The sequence below is a fragment of the Nilaparvata lugens genome, chromosome X (genome assembly GCF_014356525.2).
Source record: "Nilaparvata lugens isolate BPH chromosome X, ASM1435652v1, whole genome shotgun sequence".
NCBI lineage: Eukaryota > Metazoa > Arthropoda > Insecta > Hemiptera > Delphacidae > Nilaparvata > Nilaparvata lugens.
This window is the reverse complement of record NC_052518.1, coordinates 78,151,480-78,166,707: the sequence shown is the minus strand read 5'-3', so window position 1 is coordinate 78,166,707 and position 15,228 is coordinate 78,151,480. Positions and strand designations below refer to the sequence as shown.

Genomic DNA, 15,228 nt, shown 5'->3' with positions numbered 1-15,228 from the left:
ATTTACTGTTTGAAAATTGTTGAAATTAAATTTGAGAACAGTAACATTTTTTTCTATAAAAACATTACATGTCAACTATAATTGAAAATTATTATAAAAATTCATCAATAGCATTTGTTATATGTTTCCAAACAATATTTCAAAGTATAGAATATCAAAATTACTTTTGATTTAGCTTTATAATTTAAAGGAAAATATCTCAACAGAAAGTTTAATATGTAAAGAATAGTTTTTTGAAATTGCACATAAATTTAATAGATAGAAAAATTCAATTTTTATTGCATAAAAAAAATTTAGTATGTTGAATGAAAAATGTATTATTATTATTATTTATTTATTTATTTATTTATTTTATTTTTTTTTAAATGAATTGATGAATTGTTACATTTAATTTTCACACAAAATTTCAATAAATCAAAAAATGTTCATTTCTTTCACTATTGACGCGGTTGATTTTATCAATGCACATTTTGGAAAACAGTCCGTTAAGGCACTCAGTATGATTTTCAGTCAAGTGTGACTCCAATGTGATGACGTTAGTGTTGGGCTGATCTGGATGCACATAGTGTTGGGCTGATCTGGATGCACGTAGTGTTGGGCTGATACTTATAGTCGACTGATGCATATCAAACTCGATACAGGTGACATCTTAGTTAGCATTGCCTCATGCTTGTAGTAGACGGCTGCATACCAAATTCAATACAGAGTCACGTAAATTTTGTATCATATTTGTAATTATACAATGTACATTTCAGGCTTGAAATGACAATGTAATTCGTTTTTTGGAAAAGAGATAGACGCTGCATACAGGATTAATTTAGGTGAGGATTAATTTAGGTAAGGTTTGGTTTTTTGATATTTTCAGTTTTCAAGGTTTAGAGTTCTGCATACAGGAATAATTTAGGAGAGGATTTTTTGAATCAATTCTTTCATGATACTGTGACTGTTATTCTGAATTCAAAGTTGCGAATGTGAACATGGATGGCAATTACCTCCAGGTAATGTAGTAGTGTTGAAGTTTGAGATACAAAGTCAGCAATAAGCATTGGCATTGCTATTGGCGTATGCTTTGGTGTCGGCATTGGCATCGGCGTTGATATTGGCATTAGCATTGGCGCAGGCATTGGCATTGGCGCAGGCATCGGCGTAGATTTTGGCATTGGCATCAGCATTGGCACAGGCATTGGCATTGGCGCAGGCATTGGCATTGGCGCAGGCATTGGCATTGGCGCAGGCATTGGCATTGGCGCAGGCATCGGCGTAGATTTTGGCATTGGCATCAGCATTGGCGCAGGCATTGGCATCGGTGCAGGCATCGGCGTAGATATTGGTGTTGGCATCAGCATTGGCGCAGGCATTGGCATAGCTATTGGCGTTGGCGCAGGCATCGGCGTTGGCTTTGGCATCAGCATTGGCGCAGATTTTGGCATTGGCGCAGTTATTGGTGTAGATATTGGCTTAGTTATTGGTGTAGATATTGGCGTAGTTATTAGTGTAGGCCTCAGCGTAGATTTTGGCGTAGTTATTGGTGTTGATATTGGTGTTGACATTGGCATAGTTATTGGCGTTGGCATCAGCATTGGCGCAGATTTGGCATCAGCATTGGCGCAGGCATTGGCGTAGCTATTGGCATTGGCGCAGGCATCGGCGTTGGCTTTGGCATCAGCATTGGCGCAGATTTGGCATTGGCGCAGTTATTGGTGTAGATATTGGCTTAGTTATGGTGTAGATATTGGCGTAGTTATTAGTGTAGGCCTCAGCGTAGATTTTGGCGTAGTTATTGGCGTAGATATTAGTGTTGGCAACAGCACTGGCACAGGCATTGGCATTGGCGCAGGCATTGGCATTGGCGCAGGCATTGGCGTAGTTATTGGTGTTGATATTGGTGTTGACATTGGCATAGTTATTGGCGTTGGCATCAGCATTGGCGCAGATTTGGCATCAGCATTGGCGCAGGCATTGGCGTAGCTATTGGCATTGGCGCAGGCATCGGCGTTGGCTTTGGCATCAGCATTGGCGCAGATTTTGGCATTGGCGCAGTTATTGGTGTAGATATTGGCTTAGTTATTGGTGTAGATATTGGCGTAGTTATTAGTGTAGGCCTCAGCGTAGATTTTGGCGTAGTTATTGGCGTAGATATTAGTGTTGGCAACAGCACTGGCACAGGCATTGGCATTGGCGCAGGCATTGGCATTGGCGCAGGCATTGGCGTAGTTATTGGTGTTGGCATTGGTGTTGACATCGGCGTAGTTGAGTCACACTAGTTCGAAAATCACCCAAATGTTCTTAACACTCTTCATGTCGTTCACTTGTTGCCGATTTCGAGATTCACATGATAATTATTTCAATGTTAATGTCTGTGCTGTACCTGTTATCTTAAAATGCTTATAAACTAAGAAGAAAAACTTGATTAGGCTATCAATACAATCTAATAAACATTAAAATTATTTTTAAGTATATAATCAATATAAAATTGAAATTTGTTAACATCTTATTATACAGTCAGCAATACATAAATTGTGAAATATGGAGATATCAATTATAAATTTCCACTATAAAAAAAAATTTCATTTCCATCTATTCACTGTTCAAATATCAAAATTTAATCCATTCTTCAAAATAGAAATAGAATTTCATAACACCCTGTATCATTATCAAAATTGTAAAAAACATCAGATCATCACAACAAAAATTAATTTCAATATATATTTCAATAATTTCAGACAATTGGTCTTCTATTCACAATCATTTCATAATATATCTGCATTTCATTATCATTTAGTGTAACATTTCATTTATAGCAAGTTCATTTCACATTTATGATTTATCATTCAGGGTTTCAAAATTATTTAGTTTTAATTTTGTGTTCAAAAATTGTATAAAAAGCAAATTATTTAATATTATTAATCATCGTTTGTTGGATACTATAGTTTATTTCGACTTTTCAATGTTCTAAACACAAGCTACATTTCATGACAAAACTTTACTATCAATCATTAAACAAGAAATCATTCAAAACATCAATAATATTTTGCTTCAAAGGCAATCAATATTCATAATTAATCATCTGCATCTATGGCAATCAACATAAGTAATCAACACAAAAAATATTATCTCATTACTGCCTCTCTAAGTCATAACCTCTGTTATTCCTTCTTTAGGCAATAATGGGTTTCCATCTCAAAAAACAATCACATACCAGCAAAATTCTAATCAACAAACCCCACTAAAAATTCTACATACACTCCAGCATCCATTTCAAACGATAATCAATCATATCAAAATTTATAGAACAAACAATTTTGAAATTTTAAAAAAGATATCAATTACAAAACACTTTAGAAAAATTTTAACCTTTAACTCATTTCAATTGATAATATAACACAACGTTTTTATTCAATGAAAACATTATTATTCAAGTTAACTTTCATTAATACATCACATATATATGGCTACAGAATTCATTAATACTTTCAAATTTTGAAGTTTACTTATTATAACAAAAGAATTTATAATTTAAAGACTGTATAATAAGTACAAACATTTCAAGATTATAATACAAAGATAATCAAGATGAATAGTGGGTAAATAAGTTCCCTAAAAAATACAAAAAAGAGAAAAAGAAAACTGGGTAAATAAATTTCCTAAAACAATACAAAGAAGAGAAAGATTAATTAGAGCCTATCCTACATGTCAGTACTGAACTTTCATGAGGAAGTATATTTAATAAAATATACTACTATGGAATTTTGTAAATTCCAAGTATGACTCTAATTTGTTATAATTGTGAGCTATCACTCCCACAAAAACAACTGGTGAAGGAAAAAAATATGTTGACTATTGTGACTGGGTGGAGAGTTCCTAGATGTCTGTAAGGCAATGTGATAGCAGACTCTAGTATCGGACCACAAAAACAAAAGTATGCAAAAGTTTTTACAAACATTTGATGTTGCAGTCTTAAGGTTTTTATATCGCAAACAAGTAGGTCAGATAATCGAGTCCAGCCATATGTGGTTCACGCCCACACCTCTAAAAGAATCACACCTACTTGTCTACCAAAAATCCAAAGTATTGGACAGCAAAGAAAAAAATAAAATGCAAAATGGGTTAAAAGCCCAGAAGAAAACTATAACCTAATTACATATGGCTTATGGCACGATATGCAATGAAAGATGAGAACATGGGACAAAATTGCTCTGAAAAACCTAATTACCTAATATGATACCTGAAAAAAATAGACATGATTAAAATATGTAATACATGATGAAAAAATATACCGCAAGCAAACAATTATTTACACTACAATGGATAGATTTTAGAAAAGTTAAGTTTTATCAACAATTTAAAGATTAGGAAAATAAGCTACTATTTTAACTTCTAATATTATTTCAGAAAAATACAAATTAAATGACTATGGACAAGATTGGTTAAGATATGCATCATAGAAGAATTTTACTGAACATTACACAAAGACAGGAAAGAATCGAAATTTGAAAAGATTAAGGGCCAAGAAAAATAGGCTACAGGAAAGAAAAAAGACACAATTATGGACTCTTACCATACACTGCGTAGTGATTATGCTATTCTGAATCCCGGCATAACACAGGATTCCTAATCATTGTGTGTTGGGGAATACCCTTTCATCATGTGATTCACTGTCATCATCTTGTAAATAAGCAACTTGAAACAACCTTTGAATACTAATACATCAATGGAAACTTTGTGCTTTGTTTTCTTCAAGAACATGATTTTATTCATGGGTTCATTTGTTTCAACAAAGCAATTTTGCTTACAAAAGTTAGTCATGTTCACTTGAGAATGCATTGCATACACCTTTTCAATTCTCAGTTGAAAGTTGAACTCATCAACTTCACTCAAAGCAACATTCATTTCGTTTACATTGTTCCTAACCTCCACAGAAACCTGTCTCATGTAATCATTCACTTTGTTTATAGTTTTCCTAACCTTCAATGTAGCAATATTACTTTCATGATAGTTGACTTTCAGTGAAGACAACTCCTTACCTACTTCTTTACTTAATTCTACTATCTCATTAGGGTTGACTTTTTCAACAACAGTAACTAGGCCTACATTGTCAGAAACTTGAATGAGTTGATCCTGTATCTTAACACTACTATTATCCTGCTTCAATTTGTTTTCATCTTCATGATTATCACTCAACGTTTCATGTGCATTTTTCAATAGAAGGTTTATACTAACCTGCTCTAGTCTTATACTAGTACATTCTTGCTTCATATTATCAAACCTAGCATTAAACTTAGCATTTTGCTCATCAAACTTAGCATTTTGCTCTTGTTTAAAATTATCAAATATTTGTGTTAAGGCAGCTATTAACTCATTATAATTTTTAATATTTTTCATATTGTATGCCATTTTGCTAGTCTGCACAGATAATATATTCATTAGGACTTGATTTCTCTTGAACCGATTTCCCATTCAGCAGTATACCATTCATAACCTATCAAGATATCTATCCTACTAATAATTTTTCATAACCAGGGATTTCATAGTGTACCATTTGGTACATATTTATTTTGTAATTCGGTCCCACCACAGGGGTAACATTTGCCGTGCTACCAATTTCTCCTTAAATCGGTTGGAATAGCATTTAACACCTATTAACCTAAGGATAGTTGTCGGCTCCAATGTAATAGATTCTTGATAAATTATGAATGGATCTATCGCCTATGAATGAGAAATCCAGTTTTCAGAGCAAATGAACTTATAATCTTCATGGATAAAATTATACAAATACAAAGAACAATAACTTACAAGTCTAAGCATCTAAAATTAGGTAGCCTATTACAAACTAAAGTACTTATCCAGTTTATAGTTGAAAAACAGTGGCTATAGGCTTGTATACATACAAAACAAATTATATGGACAAAATAGAACACTATAAACTGTTTAAAACTCAATTTAAAACATTAATAAATTCACATAAACGAAAATGATTCAGAGCAAAAATTTACAACACACACATAGCCAGCCATTAGTTTCAGAGAGAAAGAACAGGAAAAGCCTAAGTTACAAGTCACAGAGCAAAGCCTGGTTCGGTGTCGATTTTACAGACACGTCACCAAAAAATTATAAATTACAAGTTAAGAATTCACATTTTATATTTGTTCTCAATAAAACTTTATTTTGAAACTGTTATTTTAATTCTCTATTTAAATAAACTATTTATCTATTAATTCTGCTAACCAAGCCTCGGTGACACCATGGAACAATGCAACAATCATTTACGATAAAATTTCTCCGTCAAAAAGTTTGTCCGTCTATCGATGACTCTGATATTTACTATAAAGTTTCATAGATCTCGAATTGAAGATTCGATTCCAATGTGAGAAAAATGTAATATTACACTATACATCGTACTATCGGATGGGAACGTTGTTAGTAGGCCGCGGCTGATATATAACATCCGTGAGGCCCATTGTCGACTTGAATTCTATACTCAGGCGAAGTGGAACTTCCGTCAGGGACTCCCCTTCAATAAGTCATAGGAATATGACGTTTTATAATTGGATTATATCTTATGAAGAGATTTCAGTTGAATAACAAACAACATAATTTATTTGCTAATACTGTTACTATTACAGGTTAGAAACATACTCACCTAGGTCACTCAAATAAATTGAATCAGAATGACGGTGTTGTGGTCTACATTGACGATTCGCTGGCTGTTACCTCCTGTGATCAGCTGTGCCTGGGGGGAGTCGCCAACTGCCTAGCCCTGACCTTTAATCTGAACGGCGTGCCTTGCCACCACTGTTGTTCGCCTATCGTAGCCCTAACTCTTGTCTGAATTCGTTTGTTGTGGCGCGTCAGAACTATTTTCTCAGCATAAACTGTAAGGATTATTTACAATTATTCTGTGGTGATGTTAATATTAATATTCTGAATGTTCCTCCAAATTCCCCGCAGGACTGTTACCTTGATATGATGCATGAATTGGGATTTATAAGTTTAATCAACAGTGTAACACGTCCCGCGGGAAATTCCTGTTTAGACCATTTCTTCCTGAAAAATGACAAAAACCTCAAAATAAAATCTGCCATCATAGAATCATCTATTACTGATCACTATCCTGATCAACTTAGCTCTGGAGCGCCCAACGAGCCTGGACATATTCACGGGGGTGATCCACCAACTTACAGAGTTACTGATTGGATTGCCTTTGGCGCTGCCTTGTCGTCGACTGATTGGGGCTGTGTGACTGATGTAAGGGATGATGTTGATTATTCTACTGATACTTTCATTAGCGTTGTCGAATCAGCCATAGAAAGTAATACACGGACCAAATCAGTAACAGCTAAAAACAGAAAAATAAAACCTTGGATAACTCAGAGCCTTGTTAATTCTATTAGATTCCGAGACAGATTAAGCAAAAGAGTATTAAGGAAACCTTTCAATATTTAATTTTACATTCAACAATCAGAAATGCAAAAACAAACTACTTTAAAGAAAAAATTAATAGTGCAGGAGGAAATCCTAAAAAGTTTTGGTCAGTTCTAAATGAGTTGGCATGCTGGCCAGGTGTGGCTGGGGGATTCCCCCTGGCACAGTTTCACGGGGATGGAGTGCCGTCAGAGTCAGACACCAAGCGAATTAGTAATTCGTAATTCATTTAATAATTTCTTTTCCAATGTTGGAGCTCGTTTGGCGGGTGCAATTCCGGAGCGTGGTCCACTATTTGTGAATGGTGTAGATCATTCACCGTGACTTTCGAGTTGCAACCTGCGGCTTGACATTTACAAAATTGTCAAGAATATGCGAGGAGGCTCTGCTCCGGGTCAGGATGGCATCCATACTAAATTTATAAAAGAACACATAAATGCTGTGATCGAGCCTCTCTCCTACATTATTAATGAAACTATCCGATTAGGCAAATTCCCAAACGCATTCTAGATTGCCAAGGTCATTCCCATTTTTAAATCGGGCTCTAAATCTTCAATCAATAATTTTCGGCCCATTTCTATGTTAAGTGTATTTCCAAAAAATCTTGAAAAATTGTTAAAATTCAATTACAGGTTTATTTAGAATCAAACAATTTGTTAGTTTCCAATCAGTATGGCTATCAGATTAAACAAGAATACCTCCAATGCTCTGTTCGATATCACAAACGAAATAGTGCAAAATGTGGGTGAGGGTAATAATGTACTTATTACCTTCCTTGATATTGCCAAGGCGTTTGATACTGTGAACCGACCAAAACTATTGCAGAAATTGGAATGCTGTGGGGTCAGAGGTGTGACACTGCGATGGTTTCAAAGCTATCTACATGAACGGAAACAGACAACCTGTATTAATAATATTTCCAGTGATATGGACAATGTAGATTACGGTGTGATTCAGGGAAGCAAACTGGGCCCTTTACTTTTTCTAGTCTACATCAATAACCTCAGTAAAGTTCCCTTGGATAGTAAGATATTTCTTTTCGCAGACGACACTGCAGTTGTATCGTTTGGAACTAACTGGGAAGATGCTTTCAGTAAGGCTACCAAGGATCTCTTCGGTGTCAGGAAGTGGCTCGATCAGAACAAGTTTACTCTGAATGTTGAAAAACAAAGTATTTGCCTGTTTATTTTAAATCAAACAGTAGCCCAGTGCAGGAGATCCTCAGGCTCCACTCTTGTGATGACTATCAGTATTCTACGTGTGATTGTGGGGTATTGCAGCGAGTGGAGCAGTACAGGTACTTTGGCGTTCTGATTGATCATAAATTAAGCTGGACTCCACAGGCAGTTTCACTCAAGCATCGAGTGCGCAAAATGATATATGCCTTCAGACAGCTAAGAGAGGTCCTCCCTCTACATCAACTGCGGGTGGCGTACTACGCATATATCCAGTCAGTTCTGATGTATGGTATCATAGCTTGGGGTGGAGCCTCCTCGTTTGCCTTGGAGCCGATGGCGGTGGCACAGCGAGCAATCATCAAGACATGTCTCAGGCGAGACTATCGCTACTCATCTAATCTTGTTTACCAAGAGTTTCAAGTTTTTAATATTAGACAGCTTTACATACGAGTTTTAATGACTTACATATACTACAACAAACTCTCCATTTTCAATAATTTAGCTCATACTCATAATACAAGAAATCTAATTAACTTTGGTATTGCCCATCCCCGACTCCTACATAACTGCTTGAAAAATAATAGTAATTACATTTGTCATATATTGTATAGAAACGTTCCCTATCATTTAAAACAGTCGGAAAATTACAGTATTAACACCTACAAGCAACATTTGGGTAGATTGTTATTAGAAATTGGCAGGGATGCTGCAGAGCAACTGATTCAATCCGCCTATACATTCAGAACTTGAACTCATAGTGAATTTGAAATTTCTAATGAGTACTATACCCATTAAGCTACTATTCATATAATATGTCTGTATATACTCATATCTAGTATGAATTTTTCGTGTACATTTTATATTCTTTGATTTGCTGAAGAATGTTAATAAATTCAATTGTAATAGTTTAAATTATAAACTGTACAAAACATGAGAACATAATCTCTATCAACTTGAAAGAACTCACTCTCCTCTCACAGACTGAAGTCTATGTGGAGAATATTCACTTTTAAATGTTTAAATGAATTTTATAAATTTGTATTATGTTTTTGTGAATAAAAAGCTATTTGATTTGATTTGACTCGACTCAAAAACTGATTGAGAAAGCAACTGTTCATATTGTATACTTACAGAAAGATTAAGGCGCATTCCCACATATCACTATCAGTGAAAGTTTCCGGTAAAGTGATAATTTAATTCCCAAAAATGCTATTGAGACTATTCATAATCGCTGTTGGCCGGGCTGAGTAGGAATTGTACCATTATAACTCATAGGAATTATATTCCACTGTACTGATCACTGCCTCTGATACTGATATGTAAGAATTCGCCTTTAATGATTCTCACAATATGAGTAAGACTTGAAAAGTTGATGATGACAGAACTTTGCTCTCTTCAATTAAGCTGTTCAAATGAAGTTCATAAATACGCGTCTGGTCTATAATATATTGTCAATGACATACATTACAGTTTCATTGAACTTATATTGTAAAAAAATCTCTGATCGACTACTGATTTGTTTTTCACTCATATAGGCCATTAACTCAAATGCTTGTAAACAATATGCTTGTTTTGTTGAATGAAGAATTTGAATTTTTATTCTATCTCAGCTCTCCGGCCGAGGCGCCTTCTCCAGATTCTCCACTGGCGCATTTAGGTAGCAAGAAGAAAAAGCAGGAGAAAAGAGAACGCGAAATGGCGCCATGTCGTCAGCTGTTGGAAGATCTCGAGGCTCACGATGAAGCATGGCCTTTTCTCCTGCCAGTCAACACAAAGCAGTTTCCTACCTATAAGAAGATCATCAAGAATCCAATGGACCTGAGCACTATCAAAAAGAGACTTCTCGATTCTGGGTTAGTACAGAAAACGATCAGTTTGAAATTATTTTTTTGTGAAGTTTGAAAGTGAAATATTCCAGCCTATTTTAGAAAAAATCAACCGGAATACTTGTTGTATTTAATTAATCAACAAACTAATATCAAATTACTTAATCGATAGATAGATTAATGTCATCTTTTGCCATCGGACTCTACTGTCATTGGAAACGTCAAGAGACATATAATAACCATTAACGTACAATATTCGAAAGGTGTGAGTGAAAGACTGTTCTAAAGACTTGAAACAATTGGCACATAGAACTTCAAAAAGAGACTTTCGGGATGAATCGGGATATTTCTTTATTGACTCATTTTTCTATGAATCATACCTCCCGTATCAATTATGGACTTATTCTTAAAAGGATACTGAACATAAATATCTTGTTGCAAACCGTTAATATACCAAAAGAAACAAAATGTGGTTTACAATGTTCCCTGAATGTGGCCCCGCCCAATCATCCTCAAACCCTTTTTCTGTAGTAGAAGAACCCCCGAGACATGACTATTCCTACCCCAGTTTAGGAAACCATAGGACAGAAGGCTGTGAAACAAGCTAAAATATGCCACACACAAATAATTATCAGTCAAGTGACCCTTTGGAAATCTTATTCGGTAGATAGCATTGGAAAGCTCACTGCAAAGATGCCAACAGTTAAGCTCACATGTCAACTTCTGGTCAATGTAGGCTCCCAGGAACGTGGTCAAACTATTCAAGTCAGACTGATTCAGCCCTGTGCTTTAACCCACAAATAAGTGTTTGAGTCTCCTCATCTATTCTCTAATAAAAGAAAGAACTGGCTTATACACGTACGGGTCAACAACACTGCTTGTCACCCACTCTCACTTTGTTACTCTCTCCGATAACCATCTTCGCTATTATGAACATTCATATTCGATTAGCCCAAATCCTTTGAATTCTCAGTTGTAAACATTCACAATTACACTGTCATTAGGTACATACACTGTCATATACAAAATATGATATAAAATCATAGACATGAAAACAACTTTTCAAAAGATTTGATTCCCTATTGAACATCAAATACGGTATTTCATTACAATAAACAATCAAATATTCATAATCATACACATGAAGTCATCCAAAGTAGTTTAATAGTCTGCTAGAGACTAAGTAGAAGTATTTTCAAATTCAATAAAATCCTCTAAGTTTGTAGTGTATAACATGTTCCTAATTCTATTCATTTCTTCTTCTTACTTCATCCAAATTCCAGTTCATCAGCTGTTTGGTCAATTTTTTATTTCTTCATGCTTATTATCTAAAATTATCAAAACGTTTCGAATAATATCAACATAATCCAATATAAAAGCAAAAACCCAACATCCCTAACCTACACTTGTACCTTTGAAACATAATTAAGCTATAGGATAATTTCCTAAAAATCAACTGTATTAAATAAATAAAAATAAATTAAGCAGAGCTTCTAATTCTTAATCTTATAGGATAAATAAACTGAAATCTAGAGGAACTGATATCCTTCAATGAATTCATGGAATTTCTAGCTCTGACTGTAGGTAGAACCGGTTAACGACCGGTGATTCCCATAGATTGAAGAAACCGAGACAAGCGAGTGATGACGTCACTAACGTTCACTTTGTATGTGAGTGGCCATAAGCATTCTGATCGCAGGGCGGAGTTGACAGACTCCCAAGTATCATCGCCCTACAAAATGGGGTCAGTCGAAACACCACAGGGATGATCAACTAGAAAATTTTCAAAAATCATACGAATAGATTCAAATAACTATGACTGCTCTCAATATACGGCCAACTGTAGTAAATGCTTTCAAATATTAACTTTACTTCATTAACATCTAGTAAACACCAATTTGAATATCAGAGTAATAAACTAATAAATAAAATTCCGGAAGACTTTATTAAGGATAAAATAACAAAAACCAAATTGAGATTAATAAGATCTTGGGTAAAACAGAACTATTATTTTAAAATTGAGAATTGAGTTGGCTAAATCAACAATTTTTGGCAATATTAATTGTATAAAAATTATTAGAACTTGACAATTTTTATATTATTTTTTTGTGTATCTATATTTTGTTTATCAAGTACTTGACTATTGATAAAATTCAACATCCATAGATTATTTACCATATATCAACAGAATTGTATCATTTGTACTGCTGTTATTAGTTAAAAAATGTATTTCTTATTTTTAGAACTCGTGGCTGGAGCTCAAGGCTTCTTCTTCCAGTCACGCCAAAAACTATTGTAATTTAATGAATATTTTGTTTGTAAAAATATTTTTTGTATTTGGTAATAAATTCATAAATTCATGTATAATTGACTGTTCTCAATGTATAATTGTAATGTTATGCAATAGGTTTTTCAAGACCTGGAATGTGATGAATAAATCAATCAATCAATCTCGCATAGGTTCAGGATTCCTGGTAATCAAGATCTTCCTCGTATGCTTACCTCTTGGATTAGTTATTAAAAAGTCATTAATAACATCATCAAATTCAGTGGATGAAATTTGTTTGTTGCAGGTATAAATCCAGAGAGGAATTCTGTGCTGATGTTCGGCTGATCTTCAACAATTGTGAAACTTTCAATGAAGATGACAGCCCAGTGGGCAAAGCTGGACATGGCATGAGACTGTTTTTTGAAACACGTTGGGCTGAGCTTACCAATCAGAAACCTCCTACTTTATAGGTGATTGGTAAGTTTAAAATGCTCCATATATTCTTTATTATTGTTTAAAAATTCTTGAATCCAGTTTATGTTGGTAGGGACATTAAATAAGGTAGCTTATTTTGTAGAAAATTTTTATTGTGTGATTCAAATCCATCTCAGTTGGTGTGCTCAGTTTAAAATGGTCCATATATTCTTTATTATTGTTTAAAAATTCTTGAATCCAGTTTATGTTGGTAGGGACATTAAATAAGGTAGCTTATTTTGTAGAAAATTTTTATTGTGTGATTCAAATCCATCTCAGTTGGTGTGTCTTCAATCATAAACTTGGCCAATTCAATGTGGAACATTCACTACTGTTGAACAGTTTCAATACTGTTGAACTTTAATGATCCACGTACCCAGTAATCCAACAAATGAATATTATATTACGATAAAATTATTCAGAAATGCCCATCACTCAACTTTTCTAAACTAATTAGTTGCCGCATGTTGAAAGTACCGGTATTTGAAAAGAAGTTTGGTATTTGTGAAATTTCAAAGGAAGAAGTACGTTTTTTTATCTTTGAAGTTTTCCCCAAACCCTTGTTCATGAACCCCTAGTTTGAGATGAACAGAGTTACATTAATATTATTTAAATCTATTTACCTTTTCTCGAGTTTTAGCGATAACCTACTATCACGTGGAGGAATTAATTTTCTTATACACAGATTTAAGTAGATTATTCATCTATAATACCAGTTATGTTATTGATCGAGTTATTTTCTAGGTTCTAGTCTTTTGATTCTTCTTTGTTGTTATAAACGTGAGTTGTCAACCATTCTAAATGGATTTTTCAGTCCAATTATCCACTAAAGGCGAAGTTTAAAACCAATTGAGTTACTCCACCAACAAAAGCCATAGGCCTACCATGTTAATGATAATATCATTCATTGAATTCGATAAAGCGAGTAACTTTTCTAGAGTAATCTGTGCATAGCTCATGTTCATTTTTATCAAATTTGATACTTATACTTATAATTCAGGATCAAAATAGTTTCTCATTCAAATAATGTTCATTAGGTATTCAATATGTTTTCCCTATGATAATCAGAACTTACTAATTTTATGAACTCTTTCAGATTAAAATTTACACTATGAACATTTTTTATTTTCATTTCACCTTAATCTTTCAGACAATTTATTTATTTATTTTTAGTTTCAGGTTATCAGAAATCGAGTTAAGGAGTTTCCTCAGCTGTCCAGAAAGGTTGATGTTTGTCATATTTGTAAATTGAGAAAAAATCTCAATGTAATTTCAGTGTTTTCTATTCAAATGAATATTGTGTGTCTTCAGCTGTAAAATATATGTTTAATGTAAAATTTGGTGTATTCGGATTCAATGGAGTCAGTAGTTTCTAATAATATGTTCAATGTTTAATGGTATGTGTGGCCAATATAAGGTTGTCAAAATTGATGTTGAGATGAAGCTATGACATTAATTTGCTTAAACAAAATTCAATATTTTATTCAAACGCTCTCTAATTACCTTTCCACTAGCTTGCCAGATTGTATTGTTGGTTAATATTTCTTAGTTATGCTTATATACCGCCTTGTAGCATTTGAACGATTTGATTTTTTTCTTGCTCATACTATCAGGTATAGTCAATCATTCCTATGAATAAGTGGAAACTGAATGGGAGAAAGACCATCATAAATATGAAGATTTCAGTTAACTTTCGATTTCATGGTAGATAAGTAATGATTTAATATTCCAAATATATATCCTTCTTAGTTTCTCAGATTATCCAAATAATTGCGGGTTTAACTACACTAACTCAAGCTTACTGTTTTCCTTATAGAAGGTATCATATATATGTAGTTGTACTCCATCATTTTGTTGTGTTTAGGATTGTGTACTGAACATGTTTCTCATGTGTCATGTGATATATGGAACCTTGTTATTTTTTACACTTCTTAATTTAATGTAGTTTACTGGTTATGATTATGCCATTCCATACCTTTACCAAACGCTCAATAGACAAGGTCTTCCAGTGTGGTAGGATGATTGAAAAGTTGTAAATATCTAATCAATTTAAAAATGT

The 15,228-nt window shown here is 34.0% G+C and overlaps 1 protein-coding gene across 1 annotated transcript in view; it reads left to right on the top strand.

Moving 5' to 3' along the window:
* Nucleotides 1-14,956, top strand: part of LOC111051023 (bromodomain adjacent to zinc finger domain protein 2B) — a 137,276-nt gene extending 122,320 nt beyond the window's left edge. The window contains exons 35-37 of the mRNA XM_039442064.1: nucleotides 10,211-10,453; nucleotides 13,000-13,172; nucleotides 14,343-14,956. Of these exons, the coding sequence (XP_039297998.1) occupies nucleotides 10,211-10,453; nucleotides 13,000-13,165 (409 nt within the window). The 3' untranslated portion in view covers nucleotides 13,166-13,172; nucleotides 14,343-14,956. The remainder of the gene's footprint in view (nucleotides 1-10,210; nucleotides 10,454-12,999; nucleotides 13,173-14,342) is intronic.
* Nucleotides 14,957-15,228: the final 272 nt, after the last annotated feature.